General features: G+C 48.2%; 1 protein-coding gene across 10 annotated transcripts in view; it reads right to left on the reverse strand.

Moving 5' to 3' along the window:
* The window catches only part of BCAS3 (BCAS3 microtubule associated cell migration factor), a 584,626-nt gene that overhangs the window by 22,040 nt on the left and 548,624 nt on the right, over positions 1–13,962 (reverse strand). For 9 of the 10 annotated variants that reach the window (XM_013053630.1, XM_045070195.1, XM_004747243.2 and 6 more), the window contains one exon: positions 1,395–1,562. The exons of the other annotated variant lie outside the window; for it this stretch is intronic. In XM_013053630.1, coding sequence (XP_012909084.1) covers positions 1,395–1,562 — 168 coding nt within the window. The remainder of the gene's footprint in view (positions 1–1,394; positions 1,563–13,962) is intronic. 10 annotated transcript variants of the gene reach the window in all.

Raw genomic sequence — 13,962 nt, forward strand, 5'->3', positions numbered from 1 at the left:
AAGGGGGTGTGGAAGGGGGCTGGCCCTCAGAGATGGCTGTCTCCTGCGGCCTAGGGCACTTCTCTATCCCCAGGCACACTCCTTCTCTTCCCTCCTTGAATCCATTCTGTCCATTTGCCTAGTATGGCGCAAGCACTGTGGCCGGGCCCAGAGCTGATGCTGTGGAGGTGGAGAGGAGAAAGATGGGTCTCCCTCCGCTTGGCACAGAACAGGAGGACTGAATGGGAGGTGAAGAAGGGAGGGGAGGAAGAGAGGGAAAAGCTTAACTGCTGACTATCTAGGGGAGGGGGAGGATCCACACGGAAGTGGGACAGACGTGTGATGACGGCGGGCATTTCAAGCCCTGCTAAAAATGGTTGCCTCTCTAAATCTTGCTGATCCTGATTCCTGTCCCAGGTTGTAAGTTTCTCCTCGCTGGGATCCTCTTCCCAGGTAGGCCGGTGCAGTGGGAACGATAATGTTCACAGTAAAGAATAGTCTCCAGAGGCCTTGGGCAAGCAAGAGTGGAAGGCCCATGGCCAGGATCTGCTCGACCCAGTAGGAAGTTCCTGTTGACCTCAGGAACTGGGGAAGAGGCCTGCTGGGCAGTCGTTCTTGGGCCTAAAAGCTGGGCTAGAGAATGCATTAGCCACATAGGAATGGAGAATGAGGAGGTGCTTCGGAAGAAAAGGAGCGGCAGGCTGCGCTGTAATTGTGCGGCGATGGGAGCATCGTGGTCTTTCCTGACTGCATGCTGTGCACGTGTGTGTGCATGTGTGCATGGACACATGCGTGCGTGCACGTGCACATGTATGCTGCTTGCTGGCACAGGGCTCACCCATCTTCTAAGGACATCTTCTGACTGCTCTACAGATTCGAGAAGCTGCCCTGGGCTCTGGCTGCCGAGCCTTCTCACAGGCAAGAGCGCAAGGGCAAAGGCAGCAGAAGAAAAGAGTAGCCTGGGGGCTCAAACCAGCCTTGCTTCATGCTTGCTCCCTCCAGGCAGGCAGGCCCCACTGCTACTTGCTAATCCACAAAGCCTCGAGCATGAGAGTATGACGGAAGCTGCGCTGCCTTCCCACTCCATGTCTTAGGACTGCTGAGAACTGAGGGACTCCACAGTTGTTCCTTCCCTTGGAGTAGGTGTCCTTCCAGGAGCCACATGTACAACACAGTTGCATTTGTCACTGCATTTGTGTACATGTTATTCCACGTACGACGGGTCACTGGGTCCCGTGCACTCCTTCACACAGGGCTCTCCCAAGACCAGAGACTTCCAAACTGATGCTAGTCAGAGTGCTGACCAAAGGAACACACAGTTAGAACAAATGGACACCCTCTCCCGCCAGAGAAGGTCTATGCCAACATGTGCTGGTCCTGACCCCGTCAGGCTGGAAGTGCGAGGCCACCTTTACCTGTTCCGGATCCCACCACGTCCCGGCTCGGCGACTCGGCCATGGCATCGGCGAGCCGCTCCCGGAGGCCTTCCTCTGTGTGCTCCATGGAGGACATGTGCCGCAGTCCAAAGCCCTCTGGCCAGCTCCCACACACCTCTAGCAGGGTCACGCTCCGGTCAAAGGTACCTGCGGCACACATGGGATATCCGGCCTTGAGTGTGTGCTTTCAGAGAGCGGGCCCTTCCTCTGTCTACCCGCCACTAGCCGCCCCCTCCTCACCCCCACCCCCACCCCCACCACGGTCCATTTTGGCTTTTCTTCTCCAGGCTGGATGGAGGAGACACCACCATGAAACCCGTGCTGAGGGCAGCAGCTCATGACGTGAGATCAGACAGGGCAGACTTTCAGGAAAAAGACCTCAGAAACAGGTCAAGGGCAGAGCACCTCTTGGCCAGGTTCACCCCAAACACACCTCTATTTTTCTTTCTTTGAGGCAATAGGCCTTCCCCTAACAGTTCATTTAAAAAAGTGGTACATAGCTTAAAACTTCAAAAAAGTTTTCCATCCCACTCCATCCTCTAACCTGTACCCAACCTCCTCATGTTACATCTGAGGCTCAGATCCAACAGCAGGTTTGTGACAGACCTGGGTCAAGAACGCCCATCACCTGACGCCTCAATCTGGAGCTCGCTCTACTCTGCCGCATGCAGTCCCCCAGCTGCCCAAGGACAGACGGACAAGAGGGGCACCATTTGGGGGACGCCAGCAATGGAGCTGGGTGATAGAATCTCCAGCAAAAATTGTTCCTTAACTTGAAGGCGTGCTCCAGTTCCAAGACGTACATGGCGCTGTGCTCGGTGCCAAGATGAGATTTTAGGTGCAAGATCACTTCAAAGTCTAAATTTAAATTCTTCTCCTCTATTATACAGCAAGTCTTCTGTGAAAGCTTAGTTCGTCTACTCTCTCTTGGAAGGAGATTATCGTCATGCTCTGTTGCTTTAAGCACATACCATTTTCCCAGTGATTAGGTAACTGAATCTACTGCATTTATTGGGCTTGGTTCCTGCCAGCACCAGGAAGATGGGGAAAAAATGCAAATGCCAATGTTTCCTAAAGTTAAAAGTACGCACAACACACACTTTTTATCAGGCCTTGCTTCTCCTCTTTGATCAGCCGTCAGAAACTATCTTCCCCAGGCGGGCAGGACTGGGCAGCGTCAGCGCACACTCTCTGCCAATGACAGGTGGTAATAGAGAGGGTGCGAGCCCCAGCCCCGGCAGGCGGCCCTGCCTCTGATAATGGCCAAAGCATCGAGGTGATAACCGTTAGTAAACACTCCGACAGCCGGTGACTCCATACATCAGCAAAGAGGGCCAGATAATCCTGAGCTCTTCTGACCAGACAAAGGCCCTTGGCCAGCCCGCTGGGATTTATATGTGTGGCAAGGGTCACCACTGGCTCCTGAATGTCATCAGCCAAGTTTGGCTTTGATTTATCTCTTGCCTAATTGCAGGGAAGGTTCCTGGTGCTGGGAGGATGGGTAACATCTACAAATGTATCTCCCCAAGAAGAGGCCACCTTGGGACTGGGTTGCCGGGCATCGGCTTGTTGGGTGGGACCCAGGAATGGGGAGCTGCCTGATAGTACCTTCTCTCTTCATTAGCAGGGTCAGGATGGATCTGGGGAGCCAGGAGCCAGTGGTGGGGGTGAGGAGCTCTGAGCATCAGCCCTCCAAGGGTCTGAACTGTGCATTCATGCCTTGGCAGTACCAAGCCCAGAGCCAACCCCCGAGAGCATTAGCAATAATCAAAAGTGCCCAGGCCCTAAGGACTGGTGACATACTGATATATGTCACTGATGACATATGACCCACTCTCTAAGTGATGTTAGGTAAGTCCCTCAATCTCTTTTTTCCATCTCTGAAGTAGAACTATTAACTCTGCCTCGAAGGAATGGAAGGTTAAGCCAGGTTCCCACCAGGAGCCGGAGTTCTCCCCTGGTGCTGTCCCACTCTTAGCCGACAAGATCAAGAGCTACAGCGTCATTGCGCATCTGATGACCGGCAGATGAGGGAGTTAGTAATAAAACCTGCGCGCTCCCCCACCTTGTAACCGCAGGGCTATGGTGACAGCTTTCTTATGGACAGACATGTCTCAGAGTCTGTCTCAAGAATGGAGATGCCCTTACCTTCTGTCACTTCACAAGAGCAGCGTGCCTGTCCCTAAAAGGTGCTCAGTCAGTGTTAGTACACGCCGTTCTTAGAGGTCAGGGCAGCTGAGCAGACAGCAGGAGCCAAGAGGAAGAAGAAAACAAAATAAGCCAGCAACATGCTATGACAAGAAGGGTGCAGGTAAGAAGGCAGGCCTGATCTACGACAGATGGTAAAGGCCAGGGGAGCATGTGGTATTTTAGGGACAAAACAACAGTAGACATGTGAAAAAGAAATCATGAGCTGGTGGAGAATGGAAATAGAGCTGGACTCAAATGTAGGTTCTCGACATGTATTAACTGCGTAGGTCCGGGCAAGTTCTTTAACTTTCTGAGCCTCTGATTCCATACCCATAAAAGTGGAAAAAAAACAGTACAACCCTACAGGGTTGTTGTGAGAGTTGGATTAGATGAACATACAATCAATCCCCAGCACATAATGGGGGTGCTCATGTGCATGTTAGTAACAGCAAATATGTACAACTTTATACCGCTGGAAGCATCATCATAAATATTGCCGATCACAATCCTGAGACTGGTTTATTTATTTATTTTTTATTTTTATTTATTTCTTTGACAGAGACAGAGATAGCAAGAGAATACAAGCAGGGGACTATGAGAGGGAAAAGCAGGCTTCCAGCTGAGCAGGGAGCCTGATGTGGGGCTTGATCCCAGGACCCCAGGATCAGATCCCAGGACCCTGGGATCATGACCTGAGCTGAAGGCAGACGCCTAACAACTGAGCCACCCAGAAGCCCCAATCCTGACATTGTTAACAATTATTATGGAAGAGGGGCTGGAAGCTCTAAGGGATTAAACGGCATGCTCAAGGTCTCGAAGTGACAGATCCTGAACACAGGCTCCTAATTCTTAGTTTGGACTTCATTCTGTCGCTTTACCCTCTATTTCTCTTAGCTGCATCTGTAGTGGAGAACTGTTTTCGTTTTTGCTCTTTTTTGTTTAAATTCAGTTCATTAACATATAGGGTATTATTAGTTTCAGAGGTAGAGTTTAGTGATTCATCAGTTGCATAGAAAGAACACCCAGTGCTCGTTACGTCACATGCCCTCCTCGATGCCCATCATCCGGTTACCCCATTCCCCCCACCCCCTCCCCTCCAGCAGCCCTCAGTTCGTTTCCTAGAGATAAGAGTCTCTTATGGTTTGTCTTTTTCTCAGACTTCGTCTTACTTTACTTTTCCCTCCCTTCCAGTGGAGAACTGTCATAGGGAGAAATCACCTCTATCTTTCCTAACTTGTTGAGGGCTCTTATCACCTTCAACCAATACCTCTAAAAAGTCTTTTCCACTTCCAACAGCCCAGCTTCTTTGGAGTATCATGGTAATGCTGACATGTCATCCTGTCTGTTGGATGGCACACAGGAGGGAAAAAACACTGACGGAAGATATATTCTGTTCTCTCTTCACAGGGGCACTGCTGAAGTGGTGTGGGCACGAGGCTGGGGATACAGTGTCCGTCAGAGGAGCACGAGATTGTCTCTACTGTCCTGAGAAGTCCCAGAGAGGACTTATCGTGCTGGATGGAATCTGCACAGACACTCTGTGGTGCCCTCTTCCTTGCCCTTGCCTTCTACCCTGGCCAGCGTGGATGAGGACAGCAAAGGAGATCCTGGACTCTTCTGGGTCCGGAGTGAGAGAGAGCTGCAGGTGTGTGTGTGTCAGCAAGGGCTGGGGTTAAGAGGCCAAGCCCTCGGAGAGTGAGGTCATCTCTGCACTCTTAGGCAACTGCACATCGTGTCAGCATTGTCGGCACGGCTATCATTCATCGGGTGGGCCCTGAGAGTCTCGATCAGATGGGCTGGCCCTCTGAGTCCCATTATGGGAGAAGGGTCAGTTTCAAGGGAGAGAAAACACTTAGTGCAGGCTGTTCAAGAAGCACAAAATATACGTACTTAGCAACAAAGATTTTTTTGCTGAAGCAATGCTCTGTGGTTTGCAAAGCCCCCTCACATTTATTATTTCAGTTAACTCACACATTCCTCAAATACTGATTAGCATCCACTATGATATGACTCAAGCACAGCACTGAGGTATGGGGATACAGAGTGAGCCAAAAAAAAAAAAAAAAAAGGTTCATTGTCTTTCACAAAACTCTGAGAAGCAGCAATCGTCACCATTTTACACATTTATATTTTACTGAGGCTGAGGGAGAGAGGTGAGGTAACTTAAGGCCATGGTTTAGATGTGACAGTCTTGCTCTGATGCTTTCTGGGAGTCCCTTCTTTTAGGGCTGCCTCCCACCCTGCTATTCTCTGCACAACATTTTCTAAGATTTGGTTCAAGTCTCACCTGCTTTCTGAAACCCTCAGTAACCAACCAAGTTATAATGAGAGCTGTTCCAGAAAGTCTGTTTGCATGGCAGGTTCTTTACCTTTTGGATGAAGCTGATGAAAGCTCTGAACTTGCCCCCAAAAATGTATGTTTGCATACATAAAATTATGTAAGCAATTTCATAAAATGCTGTAAAGTGATTACGGTTCTGTATGGTTCTCTGAAGCCCATCTTTGGATCCCAGGTTAATGAGATCATTTCCATGGTGTCATTCCCATCCTGCCTTATGTTGTCTTCATGATTTGCTCTCCAACCTACTTTAGAAGCTCCTCGAGGGCATGGATTCCTCCATAACCCATAAGTCTGTAATAAGTATAGGACTTTGTGCATCACATTTACTCAAGATATGTTTGATTATCAACTGATTGAGACCATCTAAGAAATCTGACAGTCACTTTGGAGTCAATACCTTTTTGGTAGGATCCCGGTGCCTAAACATCTAGGGCTGGGATTAGGAGGAATAAGCTAGAGGTAGGCAGAAAAGGGAGCTAAAGTGAAACAACAGGAAGGAAGGAGCTTATAAGGGAGCAGAAAAAAAATGTCACGGTATTATTCTACAGCCTTCTGCATTTATTTTAGACTGGAGACCCCGGGAATTGGAGGAACCGAACAATCTGCCTTGGATGGCACGGAGAGTCGGGCTTGTACAGGTGAGCTTCCCGAATCCTACTTCCCAGCTTGGCATCCTGTGTTACACTTTTTTCCCCAGAGGAGAAATGGGTCAGGTTCTTGGGTTTCACAAACCCATTAAAGACACGCTGTGACAGCTGGTAAGCCTGCAGCTCCTGGGAAGCCTAGGGGAACATGTGCTCTGTCTTTGGTATACCACTGCTGGGGGGCAACGGAGCCTGAGGGAAAGAGGGGGCATGGGGTGTGTTCCTTGGAGCTGATAGTGTCTAATCACACCCTAGCTATTTAGAAGATGTGGCACAGCCTTCCCCGTGCCTCAGTCAGGTTTAGCCCAGAATTTGGACTTTGATGAGAGGCTCCCGATCAGATTTCTAGCCTCCAGCGAGGCCAGGTAGCAGATGCAAAACTTGTCATTAAACACAAGCCCTTCTGGGTGAGCACTCACGACAATGATGATGTCCGTGAGAACGAAGAAAGGATTCTAGGTGGGATGGCAGCAACTACCAGAGAGCTTCCTTGTCTGTTCTCCAAATTAGCTCACTCAACAGATCTGGAGACTGGTCCTGTGGTGGAGAGCTCCTCTCTGTGTTTCAGGCTGGTTCACACAAGCACAGGCTGAGGACATTAGCTTTATTTGGTACCTGGATGTGGCCGCAGGTATATCTTACTATATCAATACGCACTGTGTTGTGACTAACACAGACTGGTTCACTGTGGGAAGGGGAGAGAATATGGGTACCCTGTCTGTCCCTCTCAATTCCTTAGGGTGGCTCCCAAGGTAACCGTGATCTCACAGCCACAGACACGGTATACAGCTAAGGGGCCTAGACCCCAGCAATCTTTTAAGACTCAGATTATCTAATGGTCACCAAACTTGTGACAGTGTGCCATCTTTATCCAATATTCATCCATTTGGCTGTGGCGTTTGGGTTTAGGTCATTTTTATTTTTCAAATTCAATTCAATTAAATAATTACATTTTAAAAGTAGGCTCCATGTCCAGCGTGGAGTTCAATACAAGGCCTGAACTCATGACCCTGAGATCAAGACGAGCTGAGATTAAGAGCTGGATGCTCAACTGACTGAACCACCAGGTGCCCTGGGGTTAGGTCACTTTTAAAGGGGCACCTGGCTGGCTTAGTCAAAAGAGCATGCAACTCTTGATTTCAGGGTCGAGAGTCTGAGGCCTGTGTTGGGTTTAGAGATGACTTAAATATATAAAACATTTAAAAAAGAAAAGGATTTGTTACTCCAGGTCAGAAGTAAATTGAGCAAGAGAAAGGAAAGGTACCAGCAGCAGAGAAATGCCTTTGCTGATGCTGGCAAGCCAGGAGATGCTGACGTGCCAGATGTGATGATGTTATGCACATCTGTTCTCCCAGGCCGTTGGGGCCACGGCTGGGAAGGGATTATTCATCATTCATCACAGTCCACGAACAGACTGCCCGGTGTGGCCAACATATCAAGCCAGAGGAGAAGAGTTCAACAGTAACTCGGACACCAAGATTTCTTCAATTTAACCAAATAGTTGTTTTGGCAACTACTTTCACAAGTGCCATGTATGATCACAACTCATACTTTCAAGAGGAGGAGACAGACCACAACTCAAGATATCAAGGTTATAACTGGACTTCTTCCATTAACTTTTCTGGACATTCTAGGTCTTAATTTCCCCATTTCTCACATGCACAGTAAATGAGTAACTCCCACAATAGAAGTTCATCACACTGGCATGAATAGCCTCAAATGTAATTAATAATAATACACTAACAGAGCAATGGTGAGATGATGTTTGATGTATCTGGGGATAAAAGGTACCATATTTCATTTTCCATGAACCAGAAAACATAATTAAGCATTCATACCGTAAGTGGGTTCTTTTTTCTTTCTTACTTTATTAAAGATATATGGTAATCATCGGACCTGGGTTCACATGCCATCTCCTGCTATTTTCTCACTCTATGACCTTGGGAAAGTCATTTGGCCTCTTTGGACCTTGGTTTCTCTACCTGCCGTAGTGGGCTGAATTGCATTTCCCCCCAAAATATGCCCACCTCAGAATGGGACCTTATTTGGAAATAGGGTCTTTGCAGACATAATTAAGGATCCAAGATGAGACTATCCTAGAATTAGGGTGAGTCCTAAATCCAGTGTCTGGAATCCTAATGACAAAAAGGAGAGGAAAATCACCAGACGGAGCAGGAAAAAAACCATGTGATGACAGAGGCAGAGAGACCAGACTTATGCTGTGACAAGACGAGGAATGCCGGGATCCACCAGAAGCTGGAAGAGGTAAGGAAGGTTTCTCTCCTAGAACCTTTGGAGGGACTGTGACCTTGCTGACCCTTAACTTTGAACTTCTGGCCTCCAGAAATCTGAGAGAATAAAATTCTGTTGTTTTTAGTCACCAGGGCTGTGGTAATTTGGCATGGCAGCCCTAGGAAAGGAATACACTTAGAGAACAGGGACATGAAATCTGCCGTCCAGGCTGTTGTGAGCATCTGATCAGATTGTGCATGAAAGAGTGTCAGGTAAAGTCGCACAGGGCCACCTGAACACGGACAGCTACTGTGGGACTACGGGAGCAGTTCTTCAGAGGTGTGCTGGGATTCTGAGAAAGGCTTAGAAAGTGAAGACAGTGATCTGGGGACATCTCTAGGCCAGAAGACAGGCACTAGGCCAAAGACACTGGTGTGCAGGCTCCATCATTAAAGCTGAGTGGTTCTGTGTGGTGACACAGCAAAGGCCCTTGATGGGAACTCCAAGCACAGAAGTGGGTGTGTGGCCCCCACTTCTCTGAGGATGCCTGCAGGGGGCACAGGAGGGCAGGCCAGGTGGCTCTTAGCTCCCAGGTTAGCTCCCTTCCATTCTCGTGATCTCCCTACCTTTCCCTACATCTGAGGGGGATGTTTCAGCTCCTAAATTGTTTAATAAATAAATATGATCATACTCAACATGGGTAAGGATAAAATGAGGGTAAGGAAGAAGGTAAGGGTAAGGAAGGAATGAGACGGACTGGTGCTGGTGGGGAATATTATTGTTATAAACCCCATGAAGGGCAATTTGGCAATACGTACTAAGAGCCTTTTAAAAACATTTCCAACCATGACCTAGGGATTCCACCTCCAGAATTCTAGCCCAAGTAAGTAAGATGCTAACCAACCCTCAGGCATAAAGATGCCCCTTGCCACTTTAACACTGCCTTAAAATAAGGTATTTGTGAGGTAAATCATACTTCCTTCTTGCAGCAGAATATTAGGTAGTCACAAAAAAACATGTTTATAATAGGGGAAATTCTTTAAGATATCATGTCAAATAAAATCAAAACAAAATCGTATAGTTATTATTACCGAGCAATGTAAAGGAAGCGTAGACAAACATTTTTTAAAAAATTCACGATGAAGCATTTATCATGGTTGCCTGGGGGTAGCTGGGTCACTTTATACCCATCCATGTGTTTTCTGTAACTTTGGCAATACATAAATAAATAAATAAATAAATAAATAAATAAATAAAGCAAGTCAACAAACATGAGGAAAAAGCAGAGAGAGAGAAGAGAGAGAAAAAAAGCCCCGTGCCAGAAACATGTGCACTGGGACACAGACAGTAGCCCCCTGAGGAACATCTGAGTGGAGGGCTTCCCCTGAGCCTGGTCTTGACACGCCTGGGGGGCGGGGGGAGCCTGCAGCTCCACGGCCCGCATCTGACTCCTCTCCCAGTGTCCGCAGCCGGCCGCACGCGATGTTGACTCATCCCTGTGTACATCGGACATATTTCCTTTTAATTTGTGTCAGGAATGTGCACCAACCTGTGTGTGTGAAAACGGCAGAAACAACTTGACCTCTGTACAAATTTCATACAACAGTTCAGAAAGGACCAGAAGAGCAACGCTGGAAGGACTCCAATTTAAAATCAAGTCCCTTTACCTGTCATCTTTGTCCTGCCCGGCCACCCCAGCCCTCAGCCTTTCGATAAACAGGACAGAGCTTGCTAGGAGACACCCTTTCCTGATTGCCAAGGAATGTCTGAGCCCCTCACACATCATTAGGAGGTCACTGAGCCGGGCCCCTGCCTTTTGCCTGGGAGCCCAGGAGATCAGTCATCACTGCAGGGCCCCAAAAGGAGAATTTCAATGGGCTCCCCACTCATAGCAGACCTGGAGGTGCCTCAGACAGAAGAGCTTTCCAAGTCAGGCTGACACTGGCATTTCCCAGACAGGATCCCAGAGATCTTTCCTCCTCTGCTTTGAAACAGAAACCATCAAGATTTCTACCCCTCAAAGTGGGAAGAGAAGAATTGTCTTGCAGCTAGACTGCAATGAAAATATTCCCTGCAGGATGGTCTGCCCTGCTTCTGAGGATGGAGAGAAAATTTACACACAGCGTTCTGTTACAGGACTCTTAGGGTGAGGCTCAGAATACACCACAAGACAAACTATATCCTCGGAAACCTAACATCTCCTTTTTATTCCAACATCTCCTTCAATGGAAAAACTTCATGGAACTGTATCTCTAAACACAAATGAGCAAACAAAATGGGTTTTCCAGAACAGTCCCGCTCCCAAACAAGTCCTGTGATCACATCAGATATGGTGGAAGGCAAGAGAACTAACATTTATTGTTTGTTTTGTTCCAGGCATGGCCACTTTATAATACCTTACCTCACTAAAATTGCCCCAGCAAGTCTATGAGGTTGGTGCTGACATTCCCATTTTATAGATCAAGCAACTGAGGCCAAGGAAAGTAAAATTTTGCTCAAGATGACGATGTCAAGGCTGCAGTCAAGATTCTGATTCTAGGTCCAAGGCCTGTACTTTCTTCCACTAAAATTCATGCCAAATTTTCATTTTGAAAATATGGCTGCAGAACCAGTAAGGGGGTTTCCAGTTAAGCCTTCCTACTGCAGAATTTTTAAGTGGTTCTTAGAGTTGGGCAGTTGGGAGGCCGGACAAAGAACCCAACCCAAACAAATCCTGTGTGTGTCTTAGAGAGACTTCAGTACTCCGCAAATAAGCCAAATTTGAGGCTCTCCACGGAGAACTTTGAAGTCTGAAACCTGGGACTAAGAAGTCTTCTGTTTTTATTAATTAAAGAAGATGTTTCAAAATCATCAGATTTAGCACGATGACTGGACTTCAGATGTGAAACTCAATATACACACAGACATGCATGGCTTGTCCTTTTGGGTTATTTTTGATCTTCCCTGAGGATCTGCATCTCCTCAGATGAGATCTCTCTGCTTCCTGGGCTGGCTGACATGTCTGCAGGCCCAATTTTGCAGGCCTGGGCCCCTGCTGGCCTCAGGAATTTCAAAGGCCAGGGAGAGAAGTGTGGGCAAAGTGGCTCCTACCACCATTTGCTCCTCTAGGTCCCCAAGGCAGTAGCTGTGGGAAAGAAGGGAGGAACCCACTTTGGGCTGAAGGAAGGTCCTGTATGTGTCTGTAGGTCCCAGAGTTGACTGGTTTGATGCCCTGTCAAGTTTTGGTTTTGTTATTTTGGTAGTCACCTAACCACGTGGGCTTTCAAATGGTGTTTCCAGCTTGGGCAAAAGGCATTTCCATTTGCAGTGTGTGGTCAGCCTTCCACTTTTCTCTGCCACCAAACCCCATCAGCTCTCACTCCAAGGGGCAAAGCTGAACCAGATTTTTAGCTGCAGGGGTCTTGGATGAAGATTTGTGCCTGGCCTGCCATTCTGACACAGGGTATATTATATAACAGGATCCCTACTTTCCAGGCCCTTACAACAAAGCTGTTCACCAAAGACTTGGCCTCAGGGCCTGAGAGGAGCAAGATGAGAAACAGCACTGTTTGGACAATGGGGGACACCCACTAAAGCTGGGGTAGTCGGGGACGGTTTCCATCAGTTATGGCGTCTTGATGTGGGTGGAAGATATGCCACAGTAGGGGGGATGTCTGGGTAAAAACACCAAGGCAGGGATGTTCCTCACGTAGAGGCAGTCAGTAGAGTCTACTGGAGTGGAGGGTCCCTCATGAAGAATACTACCACATGTGGTTCCTCAGAATTGGTGCCCATTTTCACACAGCTATTTCCTTGTGACTGTGGGACCATAGCAATCTGTACCATGGGCAGGACAGATACTGTTGACTCCATTTTACAGATGAGGCTCCCGAGGCTCCCGATGAGGAAATGACTTGCTTCGCTCACCTTAGGTTCTTTACTTTTTTTTCTTTTATTGAAGTATAGTTGACAGTTACTTTAGTTTCTTGCCTCCCAGGGTAATTGTGGCACCCTCTGTGAAGATCCTCAGTGAACAAATCGGCACTATAGAAATATCATCATGGCGGCCTGAGGCAGGTGCCGAAATGGGATCACAGGGCAGACTGGTGACTGACTTTGCTGAAATCCTAACTAGTGCTGGCTTGGGCCCCTTGTCCTACAAGAGCTTCCTTGACTTTTAGCCTCATTTCCTGGTCCTGCGGCCCACGGGGGTGAGCGTGGTGGTAGGGTTCAACACGGTATCACTTGACTTTATCACACAAGGTGTGTCCATGGCTTGTTCCACACCTGAAACAGTGAGGGTGCTTGGGAATTGTCATTCCCTGCCTTGACATGTCTACGTGTTTGTTCAGCCTTGGCTGCTCCCACTGACTCATCCTCAGCCTGGGCATGGAAACCAGGGAGGATGTAGGGAAAAGAGAAGAAGCTGCAGGAACACACAGCAGGAGCAATGAGGTGTAGAAATCTTAACAATGACAATAATCCCTTACAATGCACCCGCTTTACCCTTTACAAGGTGCTTTCAACTGCCTTAATCCTCACAACACTCCTAGAGAGGAAGGCAAGGCAACTCTTATTAGCCACCCTTTCACGGCTGAGGAAGTGAATGCAGAGATGAGGGGGGCAGAGATGAGTTTGGAGAACCCGATCCTGCGTGCTACACCTTTGCTAGTCCAAGTGTGGGCCACTGGCCAAGACAGCAGCATTGCCTGGAAGACTGGGAGAAATGCAGCCCCGTGCAGGCCCTGCCCCAGGCTTAATAAAGCAGAGTGTGCACTTAAATCACATCCCCAGGGGGTTGTGTGCACACTAGAGTTGGAGAGAATAGCTTACACGGCACTCCCCTCGCCCTGTTCCGGTCCCTTGGAGTATATCTGGTTCTACCTACTCATTTAAAGACCAGGAAATTGAGACCCAGGAGCCGATGGGATACGGCCTGTGACAGAATCAGGAGCAGACAGAACTTTGGTCTTGCAAAGCAGTCCTGCTCCTGTTTAATCCAGCTGACACTCAACTACTGTGCGCCTTGCCTTTTCTCCTCTGTCCCTGCCCCACAAGTTCAAGTCTCAAACCGCTCTCAGCTGCCAGGCCCTCAGCCTCACCCCTCAGTTCTAGCCTTGTATTAAGTGTTAACACAAGTTCTAGGACCTAGGGTTAACAC

The sequence above is a fragment of the Mustela putorius genome, unplaced genomic scaffold, assembly GCF_011764305.1.
Source record: "Mustela putorius furo isolate JIRA1106 unplaced genomic scaffold, ASM1176430v1.1 tig00003962_pilon_pilon_pilon, whole genome shotgun sequence".
Taxonomy (NCBI): domain Eukaryota; kingdom Metazoa; phylum Chordata; class Mammalia; order Carnivora; family Mustelidae; genus Mustela; species Mustela putorius.